Source organism: Ranitomeya imitator, chromosome 1 (genome assembly GCF_032444005.1).
Source record: "Ranitomeya imitator isolate aRanImi1 chromosome 1, aRanImi1.pri, whole genome shotgun sequence".
Taxonomy (NCBI): domain Eukaryota; kingdom Metazoa; phylum Chordata; class Amphibia; order Anura; family Dendrobatidae; genus Ranitomeya; species Ranitomeya imitator.
In genome coordinates, this window is record NC_091282.1 from 418,735,830 (window position 1) to 418,760,717 (window position 24,888).

General features: G+C 42.7%; 1 protein-coding gene across 6 annotated transcripts in view; it reads left to right on the forward strand.

Moving 5' to 3' along the window:
• Positions 1-24,888, forward strand: part of PRUNE2 (prune homolog 2 with BCH domain) — a 458,932-nt gene that overhangs the window by 203,406 nt on the left and 230,638 nt on the right. For all 6 annotated transcript variants that reach the window (XM_069763045.1, XM_069763070.1, XM_069763062.1 and 3 more), the window contains exons 4-5: positions 15,213-15,371; positions 18,646-23,071. In XM_069763045.1, the coding sequence (XP_069619146.1) occupies positions 15,213-15,371; positions 18,646-23,071 (4,585 nt within the window). The remainder of the gene's footprint in view (positions 1-15,212; positions 15,372-18,645; positions 23,072-24,888) is intronic.

The following is a 24,888-nucleotide window of genomic DNA, read 5'->3' on the forward strand; positions in this document are numbered from 1 at the left end:
CCCTTCTACTATCGAGATGGATCCTGTTAAGGTCCAAGCCATCCATGATTGGACTCAGCCGACATCTCTGAAAAGTCTGCAAAAGTTCCTGGGCTTTGCTAATTTTTATCGTCGCTTCATCTGCAATTTTTCTAGTATTGCTAAACCATTGACCGATTTGACCAAGAAGGGTGCTGATGTGGTCAATTGGTCTTCTGCTGCTGTGGAAGCTTTTCAAGAGTTGAAGCGTCGTTTTTCTTCTGCCCCTGTGTTGTGTCAACCAGATGTTTCTCTTCCGTTCCAGGTCGAGGTTGATGCTTCTGAGATTGGAGCAGGGGCTGTTTTGTCACAGAGAGGTTCTGGTTGCTCAGTGATGAAACCATGCGCTTTCTTTTCCAGGAAGTTTTCGCCTGCTGAGCGAAATTATGATGTGGGCAACCGAGAGTTGCTGGCCATGAAGTGGGCATTCGAAGAGTGGCGTCATTGGCTTGAAGGAGCTAAGCATCGCGTGGTGGTATTGACTGATCATAAGAACTTGACTTATCTCGAGTCTGCCAAGCGCTTGAATCCTAGACAAGCTCGTTGGTCGTTGTTTTTTGCCCGTTTTCACTTTGTGATTTCGTACCTTCCGGGCTCTAAAAATGTGAAGGCGGATGCTCTGTCTAGGAGCTTTGTACCCGACTCTCCGACTTTGTCTGAGCCGGCGGGTATCCTCAAGGAGGGAGTAATTGTGTCTGCCATCTCCCCTGATTTGCGGCGGTTGCTGCAAAAATTTCAGGCTAATAAACCTGATCGTTGCCCAGCGGAGAAACTGTTTGTCCCTGATAGGTGGACGAATAGAGTTATCTCTGAACTTCATTGTTCGGTGTTGGCTGGTCATCCTGGAATCTTTGGTACCAGAGAGTTAGTGGCTAGATCCTTTTGGTGGCCCTCTGTCGCGGGATGTGCGTACTTTTGTGCAGTCCTGTGGGATTTGTGCTCGGGCTAAGCCCTGCTGTTCTCGTGCCAGTGGGTTGCTTTTGCCCTTGCCGGTCCCGAAGAGGCCTTGGACACATATCTCTATGGATTTTATTTCTGACCTTCCCGTTTCTCAAAAGATGTCAGTCATTTGGGTGGTCTGTGATCGCTTTTCTAAGATGGTCCATCTGGTACCCTTGTCTAAATTGCCTTCCTCCTCTGATTTGGTGCCTTTGTTCTTCCAGCATGTGGTTCGTTTGCATGGCATTCCAGAGAATATTGTTTCTGACAGAGGTTCCCAGTTTGTTTCGAGGTTTTGGCGAGCCTTTTGTGGTAGGATGGGCATTGACTTGTCTTTTTCCTCGGCTTTCCATCCTCAGACTAATGGCCAGACCGAGCGAACCAATCAGACCTTGGAAACATATCTGAGGTGCTTTGTTTCTGCTGATCAGGATGACTGGGTGTCCTTTTTGCCTTTGGCTGAGTTCGCCCTTAATAATCGGGCCAGCTCGGCTACCTTGGTTTCACCGTTTTTCTGCAATTCTGGGTTCCATCCTCGTTTCTCTTCTGGACAGGTTGAGTCTTCGGACTGTCCTGGTGTGGATACTGTGGTGGACAGGTTGCAGCAGATTTGGACTCAGGTAGTGGACAATTTGACCTTGTCCCAGGAGAAAGCTCAACTTTTCGCTAATCGCAGACGCCGTGTGGGTCCCCGACTTCGTGTTGGGGATCTGGTTTGGTTATCGTCTCGTCATATTCCTATGAAGGTTTCCTCTCCTAAGTTTAAACCTCGTTTTATTGGTCCGTATAGGATTTCTGAGGTTCTTAATCCTGTGTCTTTTCGTCTGACCCTTCCAGATTCTTTTTCCATACATAACGTATTCCATAGGTCATTGTTGCGGAGATACGTGGCACCTATGGTTCCACCTGTTGAGCCTCCTGCCCCGGTTTTGGTGGAGGGGGAATTGGAGTATATTGTGGAGAAGATTTTGGATTCTCGTGTTTCAAGACGGAAACTCCAGTATCTGGTTAAATGGAAGGGTTATGCTCAGGAAGATAATTCCTGTGTTTTTGCCTCTGATGTCCATGCTCCCGATCTTGTTCGTGCCTTTCATGTGGCTCATCCTGGTCGGCCTGGGGGCTCTGGTGAGGGTTCGGTGACCCCTCCTCAAGGGGGGGGTACTGTTGTGAATTCTGTGGCAGAGTTCACTCCTGTGGTCACAAGTGGTACTTCGGCTGATTCTCTCTGGGATCTTCCGTTTGTGGAGGAAAGTGGTACTGCAGCTTCTGAGTTTCCTCCCTCAGGTGATCTGGTGAGCTCGTTTGCTTCTTCTCTACTTATCTCCACCTGATGCTTTGATCCATGCTTCCTGTCAATGTTCCAGTGTAGGACTTGTTTTTTCCCTGGATCATTCCTGTGGCCTGCTGCTCTGCAAAGCTAAGTTTTGCTTATGTTATTTTGTTGCTATTTTTCAGTCCAGCTTGCTTTATTGGTTTTTCTCGCCTGCTGGAAGCTCTGAGACGCAGAGGGACCACCTCCGTACCGTTAGTCGGTGCGGAGGGTCTTTTTGTCCCCTCTGCGTGGTTATTTATAGGTTTTTGTGCTGACCGCAAAGTTATCTTCCCTATCCTCGTTCTGTTCAGCTAGTCGGGCCTCACTTTGCTAAATCTGTTTCATCTCTATGTTTGTGTTTTCATCTTACTCACAGTCATTATATGTGGGGGGCTGCCTTTTCCTTTGGGGAATCTCTCTGAGGCAAGGTAGGCTAATTTTTCTATCTTCAGGACTAGCTAGTTTCTCAGGCTGTGACGAGGCACCTAGGTTCTGGTCAGGAGCGCTCCACGGCTACCTTTAGTGTGGTTTGATAGGATTAGGGATTGCGGTCTGCAGAGTTCCCACGTCTCAGAGCTCGTTCTATTATTTTGGGTTATTGTCAGATCACTGTATGTGCTCTGACCTCCATGTCCATTGTGATTCTGAGTTGCCTTTCATAACAGACAGCTAACTCCAAGGAGCAGCCATACCACTAGAAACCACAAGAGGGAGCCCAAGAGCAGAACTCACAAAAGTGCCACTTACAACCACCGGAGGGAGGCCAAGAGCGGAATTCACAACAGTACCCCCCCTTGAGGAGGGGTCACCGAACCCTCACCAGAGCCCCCAGGCCGATCAGGACGAGCCAAGTGAAAAGCACGAACCAAATCGGTGGCATGGACATCGGAGGCAACAACCCAAGAATTATCCTCCTGGCCATAACCCTTCCACTTGACAAGATACTGAAGCCTCCGCCTCGAAAAACGAGAATCCAAAATCTTCTCAACCTCATATTCCAACTCTCCCTCAACCAACACCGGGGCAGGAGGGTCAACCGAGGGAACAACGGGCACCACATATCTCCACAACAAAGATCTATGGAAAACATTATGAATGGCAAAAGAGGCTGGAAGAGCCAAACGAAAAGACACCAGATTAATAATTTCAGAAATTTTATAAGGACCAATAAACCGAGGCTTAAACTTAGGAGAAGAAACCTTCATAGGAACATGACGAGAAGACAACCAAACCAAATCCCCCACACGAAGCCGGGGACCAACACACCGACGGCGGTTAGCAAAACGTTGAGCCCTTTCCTGAGACAACGGCAAATTGTCCACCACATGAGTCCAAATCTGCTGCAGCCTGTCCACCACAGAATCAACACCAGGACAATCAGAAGGCTTAACCTGCCCAGAAGAAAAACGAGGATGAAAACCAAAATTACAAAAGAAAGGTGAAACCAAAGTAGCCGAACTAGCCCAGTTATTAAGGGCAAACTCGGCCAACGGCAAGAAAGACACCCAATCATCCTGATCAGCAGACACAAAGCATCTCAAATAGGTCTCCAAGGTCTGATTAGTTCGCTTAGTTTGGCCATTAGTCTGAGGATGAAACGCCGAAGAAAAAGACAAATCAATGCCCATCCTAGCACAAAAGGCCCGCCAAAATCTAGAGACAAACTGAGAACTTCTGTCAGACACAATATTCTCCGGAATGCCATGCAAACGAACCACATGCTGAAAAAATAATGGAACCAGATCTGAGGAGGAAGGCAACTTAGGCAGAGGTACCAGATGGACCATTTTAGAGAACCGGTCACAAACAACCCAGATAACAGACATCTTCTGGGAAACAGGAAGATTCTAAATAAAATCCATGGAAATATGCGTCCAGGGCCTCTCAGGGACCGGCAAAGGCAAAAGCAACCAACTAGCGCGGGAACAGCAAGGCTTGGCCCGGGTGCAAGTCCCACAGGACTGCACAAAAGCACACACATCGCGTGACAAGGAAGGCCACCAAAAGGACCTAGCAACCAAATCTCTGGTACCAAAAATCCCAGGATAACCAGCCAACACTGAACAATGAACCTCAGAAATTACCTTACTTGTCCATCTATCAGGAACAAACAGCTTCCCCACTGGACAGCGGTCACGCCTATCAGCCTGAAATTCCTGAAGCACCCGCCGCATATCAGGGGAGATAGCAGAAAGAATCACCCCCTCCTTAAGAATGCCAACCGGCTCAAGGACTCCAGGAGAATCAGGCGAAAAACTCCTAGAGAGGGCATCAGCCTTAACATTCTTAGATCCCGGAAGATACGAGACCACAAAATCAAAACGGGAGAAAAACAGGGACCATCGAGCCTGTCTAGGATTCAGCCGCTTGGCCGACTCGAGGTAAATCAGATTCTTATGATCAGTCAGGACCACAACACGGTGTTTAGCTCCCTCAAGCCAATGTCGCCACTCCTCAAACGCCCACTTCATAGCCAACAACTCCCGATTGCCGACATCATAATTGCGTTCCGCAGGCGAAAACTTTCTGGAAAAAAAAAGCACACGGTTTCATCAAAGAACCATCAGATTCCCTCTGAGACAAAACGGCCCCTGCCCCAATCTCAGAAGCGTCGACCTCAACCTGAAAAGGAAGAGAAACATCCGGCTGACGCAACACAGGGGCAGAAGTAAATCGGCGTTTAAGCTCCTGAAAGGCCTCAACAGCCTCAGAGGACCAATTCGTCACATCAGCGCCTTTCTTCGTCAAATCAGTAAGGAGCTTAACCACACTGGAAAAGTTGGCAATGAAACGGCGATAGAAATTAGCAAAGCTCCAAAATTTTTGAAGACCCTTCACAGATGTGGGTTGGATCCAGTCATGAATAGCTTGGATCTTAACAGGATCCATTTCTATAGACGATGGAGAAAAAATAAAACCCAAAAAAGAGACCTTCTGAACTCCGAATAGGCACTTAGACCCCTTCACAAATAAAGCATTATCACGAAGGATCTGGAACACCATCCTGACGTGCTTCACATGAGACTCCCAATTATCAGAAAAAATCAAAATATCATCCAAATATATGACCATGAATTTATCAAGATAATTGCGGAAAATATCATGCATGAAAGACTGGAACACAGATGGAGCATTAGAGAGTCCAAATGGCATCACAAGGTATTCAAAATGGCCTTCGGGCGTATTAAATGCAGTTTTCCATTCGTCATCCTGTTTAATACGAACAAGATTATATGCCCCTCAGAGGTCAATCTTAGTAAACCAACTAGCCCCCTTAATCTGAGCAAACAAATCAGTAAGCAAAGGCAAGGGGTATTGGAATTTGACCGTGATCTTATTAAGAAGACGATAATCAATACAGGGTCTCAAGGAGCCATCCTTCTTAGCAACAAAAAAGAAACCCGCTCCCAATGGTGACGAAGAGGGCCGAATATGCCCCTTCTCCAAAGACTCCTTAACATAACTTCGCATGGCGGCATGCTCTGGCACAGGCAGATTGAAAAGTCGGCCCTTAGGGAACTTGCAACCAGGAATCAAGTTAATAGCACAATCACAGTCCCTGTGCGGAGGAAGGGAACTGGACTTGGGCTCATCAAATACATCCTGGAAATCCGACAAAAACTCAGGGACCTCAGAAGAGGGGGAAGAGGAAATTGACATCAAAGGAACGTCACTATGTACTCCTCGACAACCCCAACTAGTCACCGACATAGTTTTCCAATCCAGCACCAGATTATGTTCCTGTAACCATGGAAATCCCAGTACAACAACATCATGCAGGTTATGCAACATCAGAAAACGGCAATCTTCCTGATGTGCAGGAGCCATGTACATAGTTATCTGTGTCCAGTACTGAGGTTTATCCTTAGCCAAGGGTGTAGCATCAATACCCCTCAAAGGAATAGGGCTCTGCAAAGGCTGCAAGGAAAAACCACAGCGCCTGGCGAATTCTAAGTCCATTAAGTTCAGGGAAGCGCCTGAATCCACAAATGCAATGACAGAAAAGGACAACAATGAGCAAATCAGGGTCACAGATAAGAGAAATTTAGGCTGTATAGTACTAATGGTAACAGACCTAGCGACTCTCTTAGTACGCTTAGGGCAATCAGAGATAACATGAGCCGAATCACCACAGTAAAAACACAGCCTATTCTGACGTCTGAATTCCTGCCGTCCTATTCTAGTCAAAATCCTATCACATTGCATAGGTTCAGGACTTTGCTCAGAGGATACTGCCATATGGTGCACAGCTTTGCGCTCGTGCAGACGCCGATCAATCTGAATGGCTAGAGACATAGATTCGCTCAAACTGACAGGCGTAGGAAAGCCCACCATAACATCTTTAAGGGTTTCAGAAAGACCTTTTCTGAAAATAGCAGCCAGAGCCTCTTCATTCCATTTAGTGAGCACAGACCATTTTCTACATTTCTGGCAGTATAACTCTGCCGCTTTCTGACCTTGACACAAGGCCAACAGGGTTTTTTCTGCATGATCCACAGAATTAGGTTCGTCATACAATAATCCGAGCGCTTTAAAAAATGCATCTACATTCAATAATGCCGGATCCCCTGTTTCAAGAGAAAAAGCCCAGTCTTGAGGGTCACCACGCAGCCAGGATATGATGATTTTTACTTGCTGAATGGGATCACCAGAAGAACGGGGTTTCAAAGCAAAAAACAATTTGCAGTTATTTTTAAAGTTCAAAAACTTGGATCTGTCCCCAAAAAACAAATCAGGAGTAGGAATTCTAGGCTCTAAAGCCGGAGTCTGGACAACATAGTCCTGGATACTCTGTACTCTTGCAGCAAGTTGATCCACACGAGAAAACAAACCCTGAACATCCATGCCAAAGCATATATCCTGAACCACCCAGATATCAAGAGGAAAACAAAGACAAACCAGAGCACAGAAAAAAAAATGGTTCAGAACTTTCTTTTCCTTCTTTTGAGATGCATTTAATTCATTTCTGCTCGGCGGCCACTTGTACTGTTATGATACGGTGGTTTAGGAGCAACATGGAACGAGCTCTGAAGGAAGTGGTAACTGTACTGACCGCAGTCCCTAAGCTCAACACAACACTAGAAGTAGCCGTGGAATGCTCCTAACTCTCCCTAGGCATCTCGTCACAGCCTAAGAGCTAACTACCCCTAAAGAAAGAAGCAGGAAAGCTATCTTGCCTCAGAGAAAATCCCCAAAGGATAGATTAGCCCCCCACAAATGACTGTGAGTGGAGAGGGAAAAGACATACACAGAATGAAACCAGGATGAGCACAGGAGGCCAGTCTAGCTAAATAGATAGGACAGGATGGAATACTGTGCGGTCAGTATAAAACACTACAAAAATCCACGCAGAGTTTACAAAAAATCTCCACACCTGACTAAAGGTGTGGAGGGCAAATCTGCCTCCCAGAGCTTCCAGCAAGACAGAATAAATTCACACTGATAAGCTGGACAAAGATAGAAAGCACAGAATGGATAAGTCCACAATCTATGGACAGAAAAGAGCAAGCAAAAACTTAGCTTTGCTTAACTGGTCAGGATAACAGGGAACTCCAAAGAGATGTGAATCCAACCAGGAACCATTTACAAGTGGCACTGGCTGAAGGAACAGCCAGGCCTAAATAGCCGAGCAGAAGAGACGATAAGTGGAGGCAGCTGATGACAGCTAACTCCAAGGAGCAGCCATACCACTAGAAACCACAAGAGGGAGCCCAAGAGCAGAACTCACAAAAGTGCCACTTACAACCACCGGAGGGAGCCCAAGAGCGGAATTCACAATAGAGAGGGAAACGAGGCTTGCAGACATGAAAACAAGAGCTGCTTCCTCAAGAGCCAATGAACTGTCTGAGGAGAGGGAAGCGAGGCTTGCAGATATGAAAACAAGAGCTGCTTCCTCAAGAGCCAATGAACTTTCTGAGAAGAGGGAAGCGAGGCTTGCAGACAAGAGAACAAGAACTCCTTCCTCAAGAGCCAATGAACTTTCTGAGGAGAGGGAAGCGAGGCTTGCAGATATGAAAACAAGAGCTGCTTCCTCAAGAGCCAATGAACATTCTAAGGAGAGGGAAGCAAGGCTTGCAGACAAGAGAACAAGAACTCCTTCCTCAAGAGCCAATGAACTTTCTGAGGAGAGGGAAGCGAAGTTTGCAGATATGAAAACAAGAGCTGCTTCCTCAAGAGCCAATGAACTTTCTGAGGAGAGGGAAGCGAGGCTTGCAGATATGAAAACAAGAGCTGCTTCCTCAAGGGCTAAAATTCCAGCAGAGCATTGTAAGAAACTCATTGATGTTACCGGAAGTGACTGTTCGCAGTTATTTTGGCTAAAGGTTGTGCAACCAAGTATTAGACTGAAGGTGCCAATACTTTTGTCTGGCCCATTTTTACAGTTTTGTGTGAAATGATCAATGTTTTGCTTTTTGCTTCATTCTCTTTTATGTTTTTTCATTTAAAACAAATTAAATGAAGATAATAATACCAAAGAATTTGTGTTTGCTATCATTTTCTGACAGAATTGCAGGGGTGTCAATACTTTTGGCCATGACTGTATATATATATATATATATATATATATATATGTGTGTGTGTGTGTGTGTCTCACTGACATATATATATATCTACTATATAATTGTCTAAGGGTCACTTCCGTCTTTCTGTCCTTCTGTCTGTCTGTCACGGATATTCATTGGTCGCGGCCTCTGTCTGTCATGGAAATCCAAGTCGCTGATTGGTCGTGGCAAAACGCCCATGACCATTGCCTCGACCAATCAGCGATGGGCATAGTCCGGCGGAAACATGGCCGCTCCTTACTTCCCGCAGTCAGTGCCCGTTCCATACTCCCCTCCAGTCAGCCCTCACACAGGGTTAATGCCAGCGTTACCGGACGCAGTGTAACGCACTCCGGTAACGCAGCTATTAACCCTGTGTGACTAACTTTTTACTATCGATGCTGCGTATGCAGCATCAATAGTAAAAAGATCTAATGTTACAAATAATAATAATTAAAAAAAGGTTATTTTCACCCTCCGATACTCTGACATCGCGCCCTGTCCTCAGCAGTGCAAGCGGCAGGTTCCGGTGCCAAGGATGCTATGCGAGAAGGACCTGCCATGATGTCATGGTCATGTGACCGTGACGTCATCACAGGTCCTGCGCTCATACCAACCCTGGGACCAGAAGCTGCAGAGTGCACCATACACAGGCGCCAGGACTGCCTTCGGAAGGTGAATATATGTTTATTTTTTATTTTACGTCACTGGGCAATATACTACATTACTGAGCAATATACTACGTGGCTGACCAATATACTACATACTACGTGGCTGGGCAATATACTACGTGGCTGGGCAATATACTACGTACGTGGCTGTGCTATATACTACATACTACGTGGCTGGGCAATATACTACGTGACTGGGCAATATACTACGTGGCTGGGCAATATACTACATACTACGTGGCTGGGAAATATACTACGTGACTGGGCAATATTCTATGTGACTGGGCAATATACTACATACTACGTGGCTGGGCAATATACTGCATGGCTGGGCAATATACTACGTGGCTGGGCAATATACTACGTGACTGGGCAATATACTACGTGGCTGGGCAATATACTACGTGACTGAAAATATACTATGTGGCTGGGCAATATACTACGTGGCTGGGCAATATACTATGTGGCTGGGCAATATACTACGTCACTGATCAATATACTACATGACTGGGCAATATATTACGTGGCTGTGCTATATACTAAGTGGCTGGGCAATATACTATGTGCCTCTGCTATATACTGCGTGGACATGCATATTCTAGAATACCCGATGAGTTAGAATCGGGCCACCATCTAGTATATATATATATATGTATATATATATATATATATATATATATATATACACCTATACTATGTGTAGACATTTATAATAGCTATTCTATTCTAACCTGTCAGTGTGATTTTACTGTACACCGCACTGAATTACCGGCTTTTCTATAGAACACCGCTGCGTATTTCTTGCAAGTCACACTGTTGGTCCGTGTGTAATCCGTATTTTTCTCGCCCCCATTGACTTTCATTGGCATATTTTTTGCGCAATACGCTGACAAACGCAGCATGCTGCGATTTTCTACGGCTGTACAATACCGTATAATACGGATGCGTAAAATATGGCAGATAGGAGCTGCCCCATAGAAAATCATTGGTTCGTGTGCAATGCGTATTTTCTGTGACTCTCATACGTCCGTAAAACTCGCTAGTGTGACGCCGGCCTGACAGTTAAATGTCTGATTTTTCTTTACATTTTTTTATAGTTTTTTATTTAACACAGTTAGGGTATGTGCACAGTCTGCAGATTTTGCTGCGGGTACGCAGCGGTTTCCCATGCGTTTACAGTACAATGTAAACCTATGGAAAACGCAATCCGCCTTGCACATGCTGTGGAAAAAAAACGAGTGGAAACGCAGCGGTTTACATTCCGCAGCATGTCAATTCTTTGTGCAGATTCCGCAGAGGTTTTACACCTGCTCCATGCTAGAAAACTGCAGGTGTAAAACCACAGTGGAAACCGTACAAAATCCGCGGTAAATCCGCGATAAAACCGCAGTAAAAACGCGGTGTTTATTCATTCCTTCTTTCCAGCGAATGCTGCTGGGAAGAAGGGATGAATACCGGCTTCAGCACCGCACGCAGGGGACAGCGCTTAACTGTAACGCTGTCTCCTGCACGGTCCGTGTGGTCCTCAGTCGGCACACGGGTGGCACACGGCTGCCGCACGTGCGCCACACTGATGTTCAACGTAAGCACACGGACACGGATAATTCCGGTACCGATTTTTACCAGAATTATCTGGACGTGTGAGACTGGCCTCAGAAATATTGTGTTGACTTGCTGCTGTCCTGTGCATGAAGAATAATAAATTGCTCTATATAAGTGTGTGATCAATCAATGGCACTACTGCTGACAGTTCTTGTCTTCTCCCCACTATCAATTGAATTTCTGTATTACTTGCAGACTACTACCCTAATCTTTACTACTGCAACTGTTGAACAACACGCAGGGCCTGATTCATCAAAGTATTCTGGCAGAAAAAAAAAATGGAAAAGTCACAACATTTAGGCACAGCTCAAAGCTGTGCTAACGTTTTGCAACTCTTAGCTTTCTCATGCCATTTTCACCCAGCTCTCACACATTTGGTGGCGATGGGGCAGGATTGGGGCATAGCGACTGGCGCTCATCAAATTTGTTGCCACGCAAATCTTACTCATGCAGGGACAGGAGTAGGATATGGGGAGAGGTGCTCACAGAGGTGCGTGTCACTTGTCTGACGTTCCTAATTCATTTAGAGGTGTGCATCTTTTGAAGAATCAGGAGTGTCTGATTCCAGGACACGCCCTCATCAAAACCAGTCTTGATGAATGTGGGACAAATTGCCTGAAGTATTTGTCTAGTTTTATGGCTTTCTCACCCTATCTCTTTTGCTAAACTGTGAGATGTGACATCTTCTCATTATCAAGATTCACCTCAACATGGTTGCTGTATTTCCTACCTCAGCTTTTACACAGCCTATGATAATCCATCCTGAATGCCTGTGCTATACTATGTGTTAAGGGTAAGACCAGTCACGGCCAAATCATGTGAGTCTTTTCTGACAAGCAAATTTCAGCATTGGCTAAAATAGAGACAGGCATCTTTGGCAGTTCCTATTGATTGAATCGCACATTCTTCAAATTCTCTGTGTCAAGCAAATTTAAAAGAAATAAACAAAATTTACATTTGATTCACATTGAATTGATTCACTCAGCAACCCATTAAATGTAACTGTATTCCCCTCCTCTTCTATGTGGCCTAATAGCCAGGAACATATTGATACATGACTGATAGATTTTCTGTATCAAGTACAATTCAGGCCCTTGGTGGAAGGTCAGGAAAATGATCAACTGATCTGCATTTTGCTGACTTGCTGGCCATTGAGAGGCTATATGGAATTAATTTACCACATTTGTAATTCACTCTTTCATTGCCTGCAAGAAAAGAGACTCTCACCACTTTTTCACTCATTCTGATAAAATAGAACAGTAAAACAGTAAACTTTCCTCCCTGTAATACTTGGGGAAATAATCCGTTTTGCTAATGACATTTATATGAGAAAAGTCTTATAATTTAATCTACTGTCACTACGTAACTTTAAGGAAATCTGTTAGTAGGATCAACCCTCCTAAGCCATTATAGGCATGCAGGTCATAGGAAGATCAATACAATGACACCTTGATACCTGCGATTCAATGTTTTATTCCTGAAAAATCCTTGTTTTTTTCTTGTATGTAAAAGAGTTGTTAAGCTCTGTGGGCTAGGTGTAGAGCTCCCTGAGAATCTGCCTCCAGAGCTCATTATAAATGAAAGGGGACCTTACCAGTGTGAGACAAGTAACTAACACAGGACAGTAAAACTGAACTTTGTCTCTTTATAAACATATTAGCAGCTGCAGCTCTCACAGCTCTGCCGTATTGCAACACTATTACAGCAGTGACTGCCTGTGAGATGGAAGCTGAGAGGACCCTCCAGATGTGTCAGGTATAATCCCATACAGCTCTGAACAGATCATTTACATATAAGAAAACATGGATTTCTCTGGGGTAAGATAGAAAATCGCAGATATCAAGGCATCATTTTATTCAGCCTCCTATGGCCTACATGGCCATGTAGACGACTTAGGAGGGTTGGTCCTACTGACAGATTCCCTTTAAGGGAAGATTATGTCAGGGATTTAAAGGGATATAAAGGGATTTAATTAGGCATTTCCCAGCACTCGCATCCAATATAACAATATGGTGCCTAATGTCAGGGGATTCATTGCCAGTTCCAAAAAAGGCAGGCAGTAATGGCAACACTGAAAAGTGTCATACATTGCAAGATATAAAGAGATATTCCCATCCCAGACATTATAGCATATCAGAAAATACCATAAATGTTTACTAGATATGGATTTCTCCTTTGAGTCCCAGATTTAATTTGAGAATTCTATCTAGTTAAGGGATCTACACTCTTGAGATATGAATTTCAATGGTGGAGCTTGTAATTATCAGAAATGGGATGTGGAAAACAGCTAACTTTTCTCAGTGAAAAAAAATTGGGCATCAGCACTGCCCCATTGAATAGCATTGGTCTGAGTATTATTCAATAAAATATCAGCTAGCACTTGTCCAATGTATACGCCCTTGTGAGCAATCCCTAAAGGTGATGTCCTACCATGGTAATTCCTTCTGTAAATGAAGCTTCCTTAAACTCTTGATGATCAGCTGCGGAAGTTGTTGCCGACCATACATGGGGTATTACATGATAGGCATTCAGATCAATGGCTGTCTAATGGTGTAGAAAGACTATCTATGATGTTAGCACAATTTGTTTTAATATATAGGTGACTAAAGAATTTAGAACATTGGGGGAGACTTACCAAGCAAAACGTGCAAAATCCTGGTGAAAAGGTGAAATATATGACACATGTCAAATTATGTTCTTGACACTTTTTACACTTACCTCTTCAGTTCTGAAATATTTGTGAAAAATAAAGGATGGCTGTGGGTCTTAAAACAGTTTTCCATCAATACATTTTTTAACCTCATCAACTTGCTGTAGGTAACAATAATAGAATTAGCGACACTGACCAACCCCTACTGCAACAGTGATGTCATGACTACGACGCACATGACCACTGCGTCCAAATATAAGGATCAACGATGTAGTCAGCATGGGACTGCTCAACCGAGTAATTAGCTGCAGTGATCACCTGCACTGTAGTTGTGATATCACCGCTGCAGTCTGTTGACAAAGACCAGGAGAAGCAAGTGTGACATGCACTGTGCTCCAATCCTCTCGCATGAGGGAATCGCAGCACAGGTGTAAAGAAGACGGAGAAAGTAATTTCTCCATCTTCTCCATTGATGACATCCGAGTGCAGTCCGATGTTCCACACACACTCATAGACTTATACAGGTGCCTGATCCAATTCTCAGATGCACTCGCACCATGCTGTGTTTGTTTTCTCATGATGATTTGGAGCTGCTCCATAGTATTACACTGGTCCAAGTGCTAACAATGCCTTATCGCATAGCACTCGCCCATGTTGTACGCTCGTGTGAGCGAGCCTTTAGAGCATAGCTGATCTTATTATTTTTATCTACAGGAAGCTGATGGGATTAAAAAAATGTTGATAAAAACCCCTTTAAAATGAGTCACCTTTACTTAAGCCATTCGGAATACATTAGTGTAAATGTACCATCAGATACAATGTGGTATAATAAGGGAGAGATAAGTGTCTGCTATTTCCTATGCGGTACGTAAAGGTACCGTCACACTCAGCGACGCTGCAGCGATATAGACAATGAGCCGATCGCTGCAGCGTCGCTGTTTAGGTCGCTGTAGAGACGTCAAACACAGCAGCTCCAGAACGATGCAGGAGCGATCCAGTGACGCAACGGCGACTCACTTATCGTTCTCACTGGTTGTTAGCTCCATGTAAAACATTGCTGGCATCGTTGCTTTTGCTGTCAAACATGACGATACACGCCGACCTGACGACAAAATAAAGTTCTGGACTTCTAGCTCCGACCAGCGATGTCACAGCGGGATCCAGATCGCTGCTGCGTGTCAAACACAATGAGATCGCTATCCAGGACGCTGCAATGTCACGGATTGTTGTCGTTCTCTTTGCAAAGTTGCTGAGTGTGACGGTACCTTTAGACCAAACTTATGATGGCACGTGTCATTTTTATATATTTGGAGTAACTGGCAAAGTATTTTTACTCGTAATTGTTAACAGCCTACAACAGTAATTGTAAATCTCCTCCACTGACTTCCATAAATGTATTAAGTCATGGTTATAGCTAGAATGTAGTGTTCACGTCTTACATGCATCTATCTGAACTGTTTTCTTTTCATTACTACCAGGACTTAATGAGCTACAGGAACATCATTGGTGATCTGAAAATATTTCTTGATAAATACGAGTTTGACATACTTATTCTTTTGGCCAGCTACTCATCAGGCGATCAGGCAACAAGACAACAAATAGCTGTCTATTCGGAGAACCCTGAATTATGTAACCAAGTAAGAGCTGCTTTCATTTCTAATGTAACTATTATGTGCTTTGAATTTTATTTTGTAGTATGTACATATATAGTTTACAGTGCTGCTGTTTGTTAATTTTATTGTTATAGATGTTGTTTCACTATCACAAGCCCCATTATGGTTGAATATTATAGTAGGTCATCTGTGGTGTAAGTCTCCAAGAACAGAGTGAAAAAATATTGTCAGCTCACCCTGTATAACCGGCATGCATGGCAAGGCTCAGTAGAGTAAAATCCATAAACATTTTAACGTATATTACATATACAGTACATAGGCTATAAGATAAAGCACCATCTAAAAGGGATTTACTTTGTTACACGTTTCAGTTTGATGCCTGAAACATGTAATGTCACCAGCATTTTGCCACCTAATCTGAGCAGCATAATGTAAAGACTGAGACCCTGATTCCAGTGATGTATCACATACTGGGCTAATTGGTAAACCTGCACCAATGTAGTTCCTTAAATTCATGAGCCAGGGCTGGCATCAGCACCCGGCTTACCCAGGCAAGTGCCAGGGCCCTGAGCAGGCGGGGGGGCCCACTCGCCGTTAGGGACACTTGCGCACTATGGGGGCCTGGTGTCTGAGCTAGTGCAGACACCCACGAGTGGGCCCCTCCGCCTGATCAGGGTCCCGGCACTTGTGATACTTACCTCTCCCAGCTCCACCACTGCGTCATTTGAAGACTGTGACGTTCAGGTCAGAGGGCGCGATGACGTCACGTCTGTGCGCCCTCTGCCTGAGCAGTCACAGTTCAGAGAGCTGGAAGATGACAATGCTGAGGAGTCCGGAGCAGAGGAGCAGCCAGCGATGAGAGGTGAGTATTTTTTTTTTTTAATGTTTGGAGCATTATATATGGGGACCGTCATACACTGGAGCATCATACATGGGGCCAATCATGTATGGGGCTCATTATACACTGGAGCATCATATATGGAGCCCATCATACTCTGGAGCATCATATATGGGGCCAATTATATATGGAGCATTATATGGGCACATCATACACTGGAGCATTATATATGGGGCCCATTATATATGGAGCATTATATGGGAACTATTCTATATGGAGCATTATATGGGGCCCATCATATACTGTATGGAGCATTATTTGAGGCTTATTATACTATATGGACCTTTATTTGGGGTTCATTATACTGTATGGAGCAATATATGGGGCTCATTATACTCTATGGGGCTCATCCTATACTGTGTGGAGCATTATATGGGGCCCACTATATATGGAGCAATATATGGGGCCCATCATATACTGGAACATTATATGGAGCCCATCATATATGGTATGGAACATTATATGGGACCCATTATGTATGGAGCAATATATGGGGGCCCATTATACAGTACGGAGTAATACATGGGGCTCATTATACTGTATGGAGCAATATATGGGGCCTATTATATAATGTATGGATAAATATATTGGGCTCATTATTCTGTGTGGAGCATTATATGGTGCCTATTTTTCTGAATGGAGCAATATATGGTGCCCATAATACTGTATGGAGCATTATATGTGGCTCATTATACTGTATGAAGCATTGCATGGGGTCCATTATTCTGTATGGAGCAATATATGTTGCTCATTATTCTGTATGGAGAAATATGTGGGGCTCATTATTATGTATGGAGCACTATGTGGTGCCCATAATACTGTATGCAGCAATATATGGGGCACATTATTCTGCATGGAGCATTATGTGATGCCCATAATACTGTATGGAGGACTCTACTTTCCGGTTTATGACCTATTGAAGAATTTACAATAGATATCACTCATGTAATATAAGAAGTGAAATCTTTGACAATGTACTATACCTATATTTCTCTGCTGTAACTGTGCATTATGAATTGTGGTATGTGTTAAAGGGGCCCACTGAGATTCTTTCGCCTGGGGCCCACGAAAACCAGGAGCCGGCCCTGTCATGAGCTCAGCATAACCCCGCCTCTACCACTGATTTGCAGATTTCTTCCTATTGTTACACCAGCCCCAGCATCCCTGCATGGCGTCTTACCCTCCCCCAGCAGGAAATCCGACTTTCTCACCAACCCGGCAGCTCCCCTGACTCCCAACGCAGCTCCTGTGTCTCTGTATTTGCTTACACTGCGCAAATCTCCTGGCAGCGCATTTAAGGAGTGAGGGTGCATGCTCCCTGCCTCCTAAAGGGTCTACATGCACACTCTTGATTTATCACCAAACCGATTACTGGGAGACACTAGGAACTTAAGGTGCCTTCCCCTGTAGGGAGGTGCCTGAGCAAAAATTGTCTAAGTCAGTCTGCGAGCTGCTAGTCTGTTGTAGGTCCCTTAACTGTCCACATTACCTGTACCAGCACCAGCCTTGTCTAAATCAGTACTTGAACCTGAAACTGCTTCGGCGGTACCTTTTCCTGAAACCACACCTCTGGTACCTGAATCTGAAACCGCTCTGGCAGTACCTGAACTTGAAACCGCTATGACAGTACCTGAACCAGAACCTGTTCTAGCGGTACTTGAATATGATAACGCTCCGGCAGTACCTGAACCAGAAACTGTTCTGGCGGTACTTGAATATGATACCACTCCGGCGGTAAATTAAACCACTTTGGTTGCACCTGAGCCAGGACACGTGCTTGAGATTCGCATTATTTATACCAGATTCAGTGCTGGTCCCATCTTAACCAGCTCCAATATCTGTTCACCAGAATCCGGCCCGCCTTGGACTCCTACAAATAAGTGGTGTGGGTGGAGTTATACTGAGCTCAACATTTATGGTAAATCTACAGCAGATAAAACAGTGATTTAAAAAATAATTACAAAACACAGTCCAGTAAGTGATACACTTTCCCTGACCCTAAATCGTTCTGCTCTAAGATGGTGTAGTGAAAACCTGGTCACAGATTCCCTTTAAAAAATCCAGGCCCAGAAAAAAAACCATAAAAGTTCCAGCAAACTAAGTCTGTTGAGAAAATCCAGTATTTCTGGACATATTATCGTAACCAGCTTCCATACCTCCCTCCAATATTTTCCATGATTCAGGCTCACAGTAGACAGTCTCTCTGTTAATATTTATGGTTAGCCGTATGTTGCACTTTATTATGCAGCTAATATGTCCCATCTGAGTTATAGTATCTGTTGTACCTCAGTCTAAAATTACTTCTGATTACATTTACAATATCATATGTTTGCATATAGAGTGTACACATATATATTATTTTTATTTCAATCCATTAAACATCATCTTTGCGTGTCATAGGTGTGCTGTGAATTGGAAGAATGCCAAAATCCGTTCCTTGATCTTGAGCCATCAGATTATGGGTGTGATCGTTTTTTTGTTTATCAGCAAGACAGCCCTTTAGTAACTTGTGAACAAGTGGCAGCAATCATCAAAGAAGCCATCAACAGAAGACGTATTGGTGTTGTTCCCAACAGCCGGACGTCCTCAACTGAAGCTGTTGCTGGTAGCGCACCTCTCTCACAGGGATCATCTGGTATTATGGAGCTTTATGGTTCTGATGTAGACCCTCAGCAAAATCCATCAAACTTCCCAGATAATCAGCAGGACATTAATGGATCAGTGCAGGCCCAAGTGGATGTCAATGTTGATCTTGTGAGCCCAGATAGTGGCCTTGCAACAATAAGAAGTAGCAGGTCTTCAAAAGAGAGCTCTGTTTTTCTCAGTGATGACAGTCCAGTTGCAGAGCATGCAGGTACTCATCACAATTTTGCTCCTGTAGTGGATTCTCATAGTTCTATCCCAGAATGTGTAGTTATTGAAGAAGAAACCCCCTCCACTAGGAATAACAGTGATAATCTTGACCTCTTCAGCTTTGACTTAGTCCCTAATATGCGTTCTGAATCTTCATCACATTCTGCAGACTACTCTATGGCTGATGATTACTTTTTTCAAAGTGATTCCTCAGAAGGTCAGCAAGCTACTGCTCAAAAAGAACATGACCAACCCTATTTCTACAGAAATGACGTAGCTAACTGTTCAACAAAATTGCTAAATTCCAAATCTGGAAAGACTTCATTGTTAGAAGTAGAAAATATTAGTTTAGTAGACTTTGATGACAATTTCATGCATAGTCCAGAGAACCATGAGGATTTGTGTGACAAACATCCCAGTGTAAGTGATCTAGTTGAGTTTAATTCTCCTTTATCTTCTGATGTTCCTGGACATACAGAAGTTAAAATTCCTCCTACACCTATGAACAGTCTAGTGGAAAGTTCTCCACTAGACAACGGGCCTCCAACTTTTTTTCCAGAAGATGTTATAGAGAAAATTAATGAAATAGGAGCTGCTGATATATCTCAGTTTAAATATTCCTACTGGTGGAATGGAGAGGAACAAAACTTAACACAAGAGGCCTTGCTAAATACCGACACCTGGAGCTCAAGTGAACAGGAACCTGTGTTCAATAGCCCTGATTCATGGAAAGGCCAAAAGCAAAAAAATAATCATGAAGCTGGAAAAACAAATGGATCATTTCATATGAAAGTACCTAATAGTCCCAACAGGAAAAATTATAACACCACAGGACAGGAAAACAATACATTTTCAGATTTATGGAGCTCTAACCAACCCATAGACTCAACTTCAGATCCATGGTGTGCATCTCCAGATAGCTATGGACAAAGTGCTAATCAACCATTTGATACATGGGATTCTTCGCATATGGCTAACCATAAGAGATACTTTTCCAAAGCAAATGAAGTAAGTGAAGTAACAAGTGACCTTTCGTTAGAAAATCCTCCTGATATAAATGATCAAAGTAACACACTCGATCAAGAAATACTGGAAGCAGAACAGCCCTCAAAACAAAAATGTGACACTCCGAATGGATACCGGTACTCAAAATGCTTAGATCCTGATGGAGAGGAATCAAATGATTTAATACACATACAAAGAAACCTCTGTGTGTGGGACTTTTGTCAAAGTAATAAAGAATCAAATGTTCGTAAGGGAGAAATTGATTGGGAAGACCCATTTTTGTCTTATAGGTGCATGGACTTTACAATCCCTAGCACAAGCAAAGACTGCGTTGTTTCTCCTCCAGATACCAATTATTCAACGTCAGACTCAGTATCTTCCCCTTTGTACGAAGATGATATAAAGGATAATGAGAAAACATGGGAAGAACCAAAAACAGAGCTTCTTCATGATAGTGAAGAGTTGACATTTGATAAAAGTAGCTCTTCAAATACAGAAAACATAAATAACTCAAATGAAACTATAAATTCAGAAGTTCCATGTAAGGCATCTGAAAAAATAGATGAAGTCAATTCCATGATAGAAAAAAGTGACCATATGAACAACTTGACACCCTGTTCATGGCAAAACTTTAGTCTTGAATGTATGAAAGGGGAAGATTTAAAACAAAATAGCAGAGAATTATCCAGTGATGAAAATATACCCAAAACAAGCTCTGATAATACACATCAATTCCACTTTGCCAACAATGATTTAAGTCATTTTTTACATTGTGATCCTCAGAGTTCTTCAGCAAGTAAAACACCAGATGATATTCTCATTAAAACTCATAAGCTATATGTAAAAGACAATTCAGATGGAAAAGTCAAATTAAATGACTGTGATGATCGCTCTTCTGTTAGGCTAGCTAGCATCAAACCACTTTCTCCTGATTTAATTAATAAGATAGTCAATGTTTTCAGTGAACATCAGCTTGATGATATTCGTAAACAACGTGAAGATGTGACTTCACACGTGGTAGATCAAGATCCAGACATTTGGGAAACAGATTTGCAGTATGACACAGAATCATCCTCTCTGAACACTCCTGATGATTTAGATACTTTACAAGATGTCAATTTGTTAAATAAATCTCCAGAGTTTGGTTTAAGGATAGGATGTCATGACTGTGACAAAAATATAGACTGTGTTATCCACTTGTCCCCAGTCAATGACACCCATAGTCAGGCCAATAATAAGTACACTTCACAGAATTCAGGTCCATTGAGTTCAGAGGCAAATAACACATGTAAGCCCTATATTCATGAGAAAAGTATCTGCACTAAACAGCAATCTCCTAATAGGAACATTGAAGTAAAGGAAAATATATTATATGGTGACATCAATTGCAAACCTCACATAGATACTACACACGCAGATGTTGAAGATACTATTGTACATGGAAATGTATTATCTTCCTCCCATAGTAACTATATATCAGCTGATTTAAGTTTGCGTATATCTAATGTTAGCGTTGTACAAGATCTGAAAATTGACCCTTGTCACAATTTAAATGCCCTCAGTGGCTCTCCCAATTCTAGTTCACCAAGCCCAGACTTAGCTCTAATACATGGTGACATTTTATATGGAAACAAAATAGATAATTCCTTAGTGTCAAAGAATACCTTTCCCAACAATACCACAGATCCTGATAGTATTCACTCTTCTAACATATCATCTGGTATGACTAGTAAAGTTCCTCTGAATCTGGATGTTTGGAACACACAAATTTGTGAAGATTCCGAATCTTCATCAAGTCCTGTGTCAAATGATGTACTTGACCACCCCAGCCCAATGTGTAGTAATGTTAAAAATTGTTTCCAGGAAAAGGTGCTAGATATGGAACCAACGATTACATTCTTTAATGATACTCATTCCAGTTCAACTACACCCGGCACAGAAGAAGAAAGTTTGGACGAACAAGTAGATTGCTTCAATGATTATCCCTCAGAAGAGTATACTGTAATAAAGGGCACATCAGAATGTCTTAATAATCTTTCAGATGAAGCAAAACAATCCAAACTGGATCCAAACAGTCTTCTCAATCTAAGTTGCCCTACTTTTAACAATTTACACCCAGTTAATGGTGGGTATGAGGAAAATTCCAAAATTGTAAACCCATCAGAAACTAGAAAGGTACATGAAGATAAAAATACTCTATTAGATTGTTTGTGTGAAGAGGAAGACATATGTTCACAAGTGTTTTACGAATCAAACATGAACACCATCTCAGATAATGGACCTGGTCCAAATGTTGGTATTGAAAGCCCAAGTCATGTAAATGTATTGTCATACAACATAGATCTTCTTGCTCATACTTATGAAGGCAAAGCTCGAGATGAACAAGGTTACAGTGATGTGTATGATATGAGAAAGTCATCAGACTTTATAGATGATATTGAACAATCCCAGCTAGTCTATGAAGATGACTTGTCTTCTGATGTTCTAGATCGACACAATGACATGGAAAGTAGCTTTGAGCACTGTGAGGCATTTACCAAAGATGGTCCTAATCAAGCTGACTATATCCCAGATATCCTAGATGACTACACTCAACAATCCTCTCCTTTCCTTTACGTAGAACCAGATCTATGGAACATGACAGAGAAAGCCTACACCAAACAATCAGTGGGTGATAGTCTTGATGAACTTTATAGCTGTGAAAACATTTCTCTGACTTCCGTTAGCCCAGATCTGTGCCAAGAATATGAATGCAGCCAAACGTATCGGAAGCTTGGAAGCATGGGAACAGACAGTATCCCAAGGATAAGAGCACTATCTGAAAGTACAAAAGAAAGACAAGGTACTGCTCATGGTGAAGAGACAAAAATATCACATTCTCTCCCATCACTTGCTTGTGACGACCATACTTCGAAGTCTTCCAACACTATTGAAAAAGTAGACTTGGCAGCCAACCCTACAGATTTTGGTGAGTGAAGTATCATTATTATTTTATTTAGCACCATTAATTTCACAGCACTTTACAGGCACTATCACCACCGTCCCTGTTGGGGCTCACAGTCTAATGTGTATGTCTTTAGAGTGTGGGAGGAAACCCATGCAAACATGGGGAGAACATATAAACACCTATCAGATGTTGTCCTTGGATTTGAACCCCGGATCCACTGCAAAACAACAGTGCTAATCACTGAGCCCCCATTCTGACCATAGGCTACATTAAATCTGAAACGGATAGCTTTTTCTTTTATTTCTAACTTGATCTATAGGATCCAAAAAAGACAAAACATTTTGACGTTTTTAGTAGGTCAGAAAATTCTAGCATTCTTTCAGGACATCTATCGTAATACAGAACATTTAACTTACATGAAGTGTGTGGAAGCAAGATATTTCACGGCAAAGAGCTGAAACTTATATACAGCAGAGCAAAAGCTAGGAGTGACGCCTGCAGAGACGGACTCACGATTTATATATGAAGGGTAGCACAAATTTCCAGCAGGTGGCAGCACTGGTCCATTACAACTGTCTAATGTTAACAATGCAGTTACCATGATATCTAGGAAATATAAAATGCAATTCTATATTTAACTATCTTTATAGCAACAAGGAATATTTTATTGGGGCACCACTGCTGATGTCTTCATTCCAAAAAATGTATATATAATTTCCTATGACTATGACCAATTGTAAGGGAGAAAGTAGTCTTTTCACCTCCATGAAATTGAGGACATACATTCCAGCACTTCAGAAGTGCAGAGAGGCTCACTTTTTTCATTATTCAACAGATACAGATTAAACAGTTACTCTCATTCCCTTGACCAACCACCGCTTACACTGTGGTAGTCCTCCTTTGCTTACAAATAGTCAGCATGTGACCATGCAGTCAATCAGTGGCTGCAGCAGGAATGCACAGTGACGTGTGGTGAGGCCTGTAAAGTGTGGCCAGTAACAGCGGTTTTCACTGATTGATTGCAGCGGTCACATGCTGAGCGCTTATGATTAAAGACAAAGAGGACCACCAGATTGGAAGTGCTGGATTTTATGACGTTTTACATTTCTGTGCCATTTTCTTTGAATTCTGAATGACCAAGTACTACACTATTAATAGCAGAAATGGAAACCTGACAAAAGCCTGTCGGACCCATGATAAGTCAATGACATCTATGAACTTTGGTAGCAGAACAGATCATAAGAGATCCATCATATTCTGTAAAACTGCAACTACGAGGTCATATAAACAGTATCTAAAAGTAAAATCACATTGTGTTTTTGCTGCTTTTTTATGTAAATTAAAAGCTGTGTTTTACAGTACCAGTAAAAGCTATGATATTTCAGAAATCTCATGCACACACATCATTTTTTTCCCTGACTGAATTGGAAAACTGCTGCAGCATGTCACTTCTTTCAGTGTTTTTGCAGCTTTTCTTCACCCATAGAAAGCAATGAGTAAGGGCAAAAACACAGCAAAGACGCAGGTTTAAGGTGTTGCTGCATTTTTGGTGCAGAAAACTCAGAAACAACAGGCACTAAACTGTATGAGCATGAAAAATACAGCAAAACCAGCTTCTTTACTGCCAAGAGCACAGGTTTTGCCTGCAGAAAAAAGCGCAGCAAAAATGCAACGTGTGATCATAGCCTAAATGTAGGAGATCAAATTTCCATTGCAAATCTATGCTTCCCAGTTCAGATAGTATCTTAACAACTGATTAAATATACAGATTACGAGTCATTGCAGAGAAGTTGAGCACATAGTAGGACATGGTGTAAATTCCAATGGGAAGAGATAAG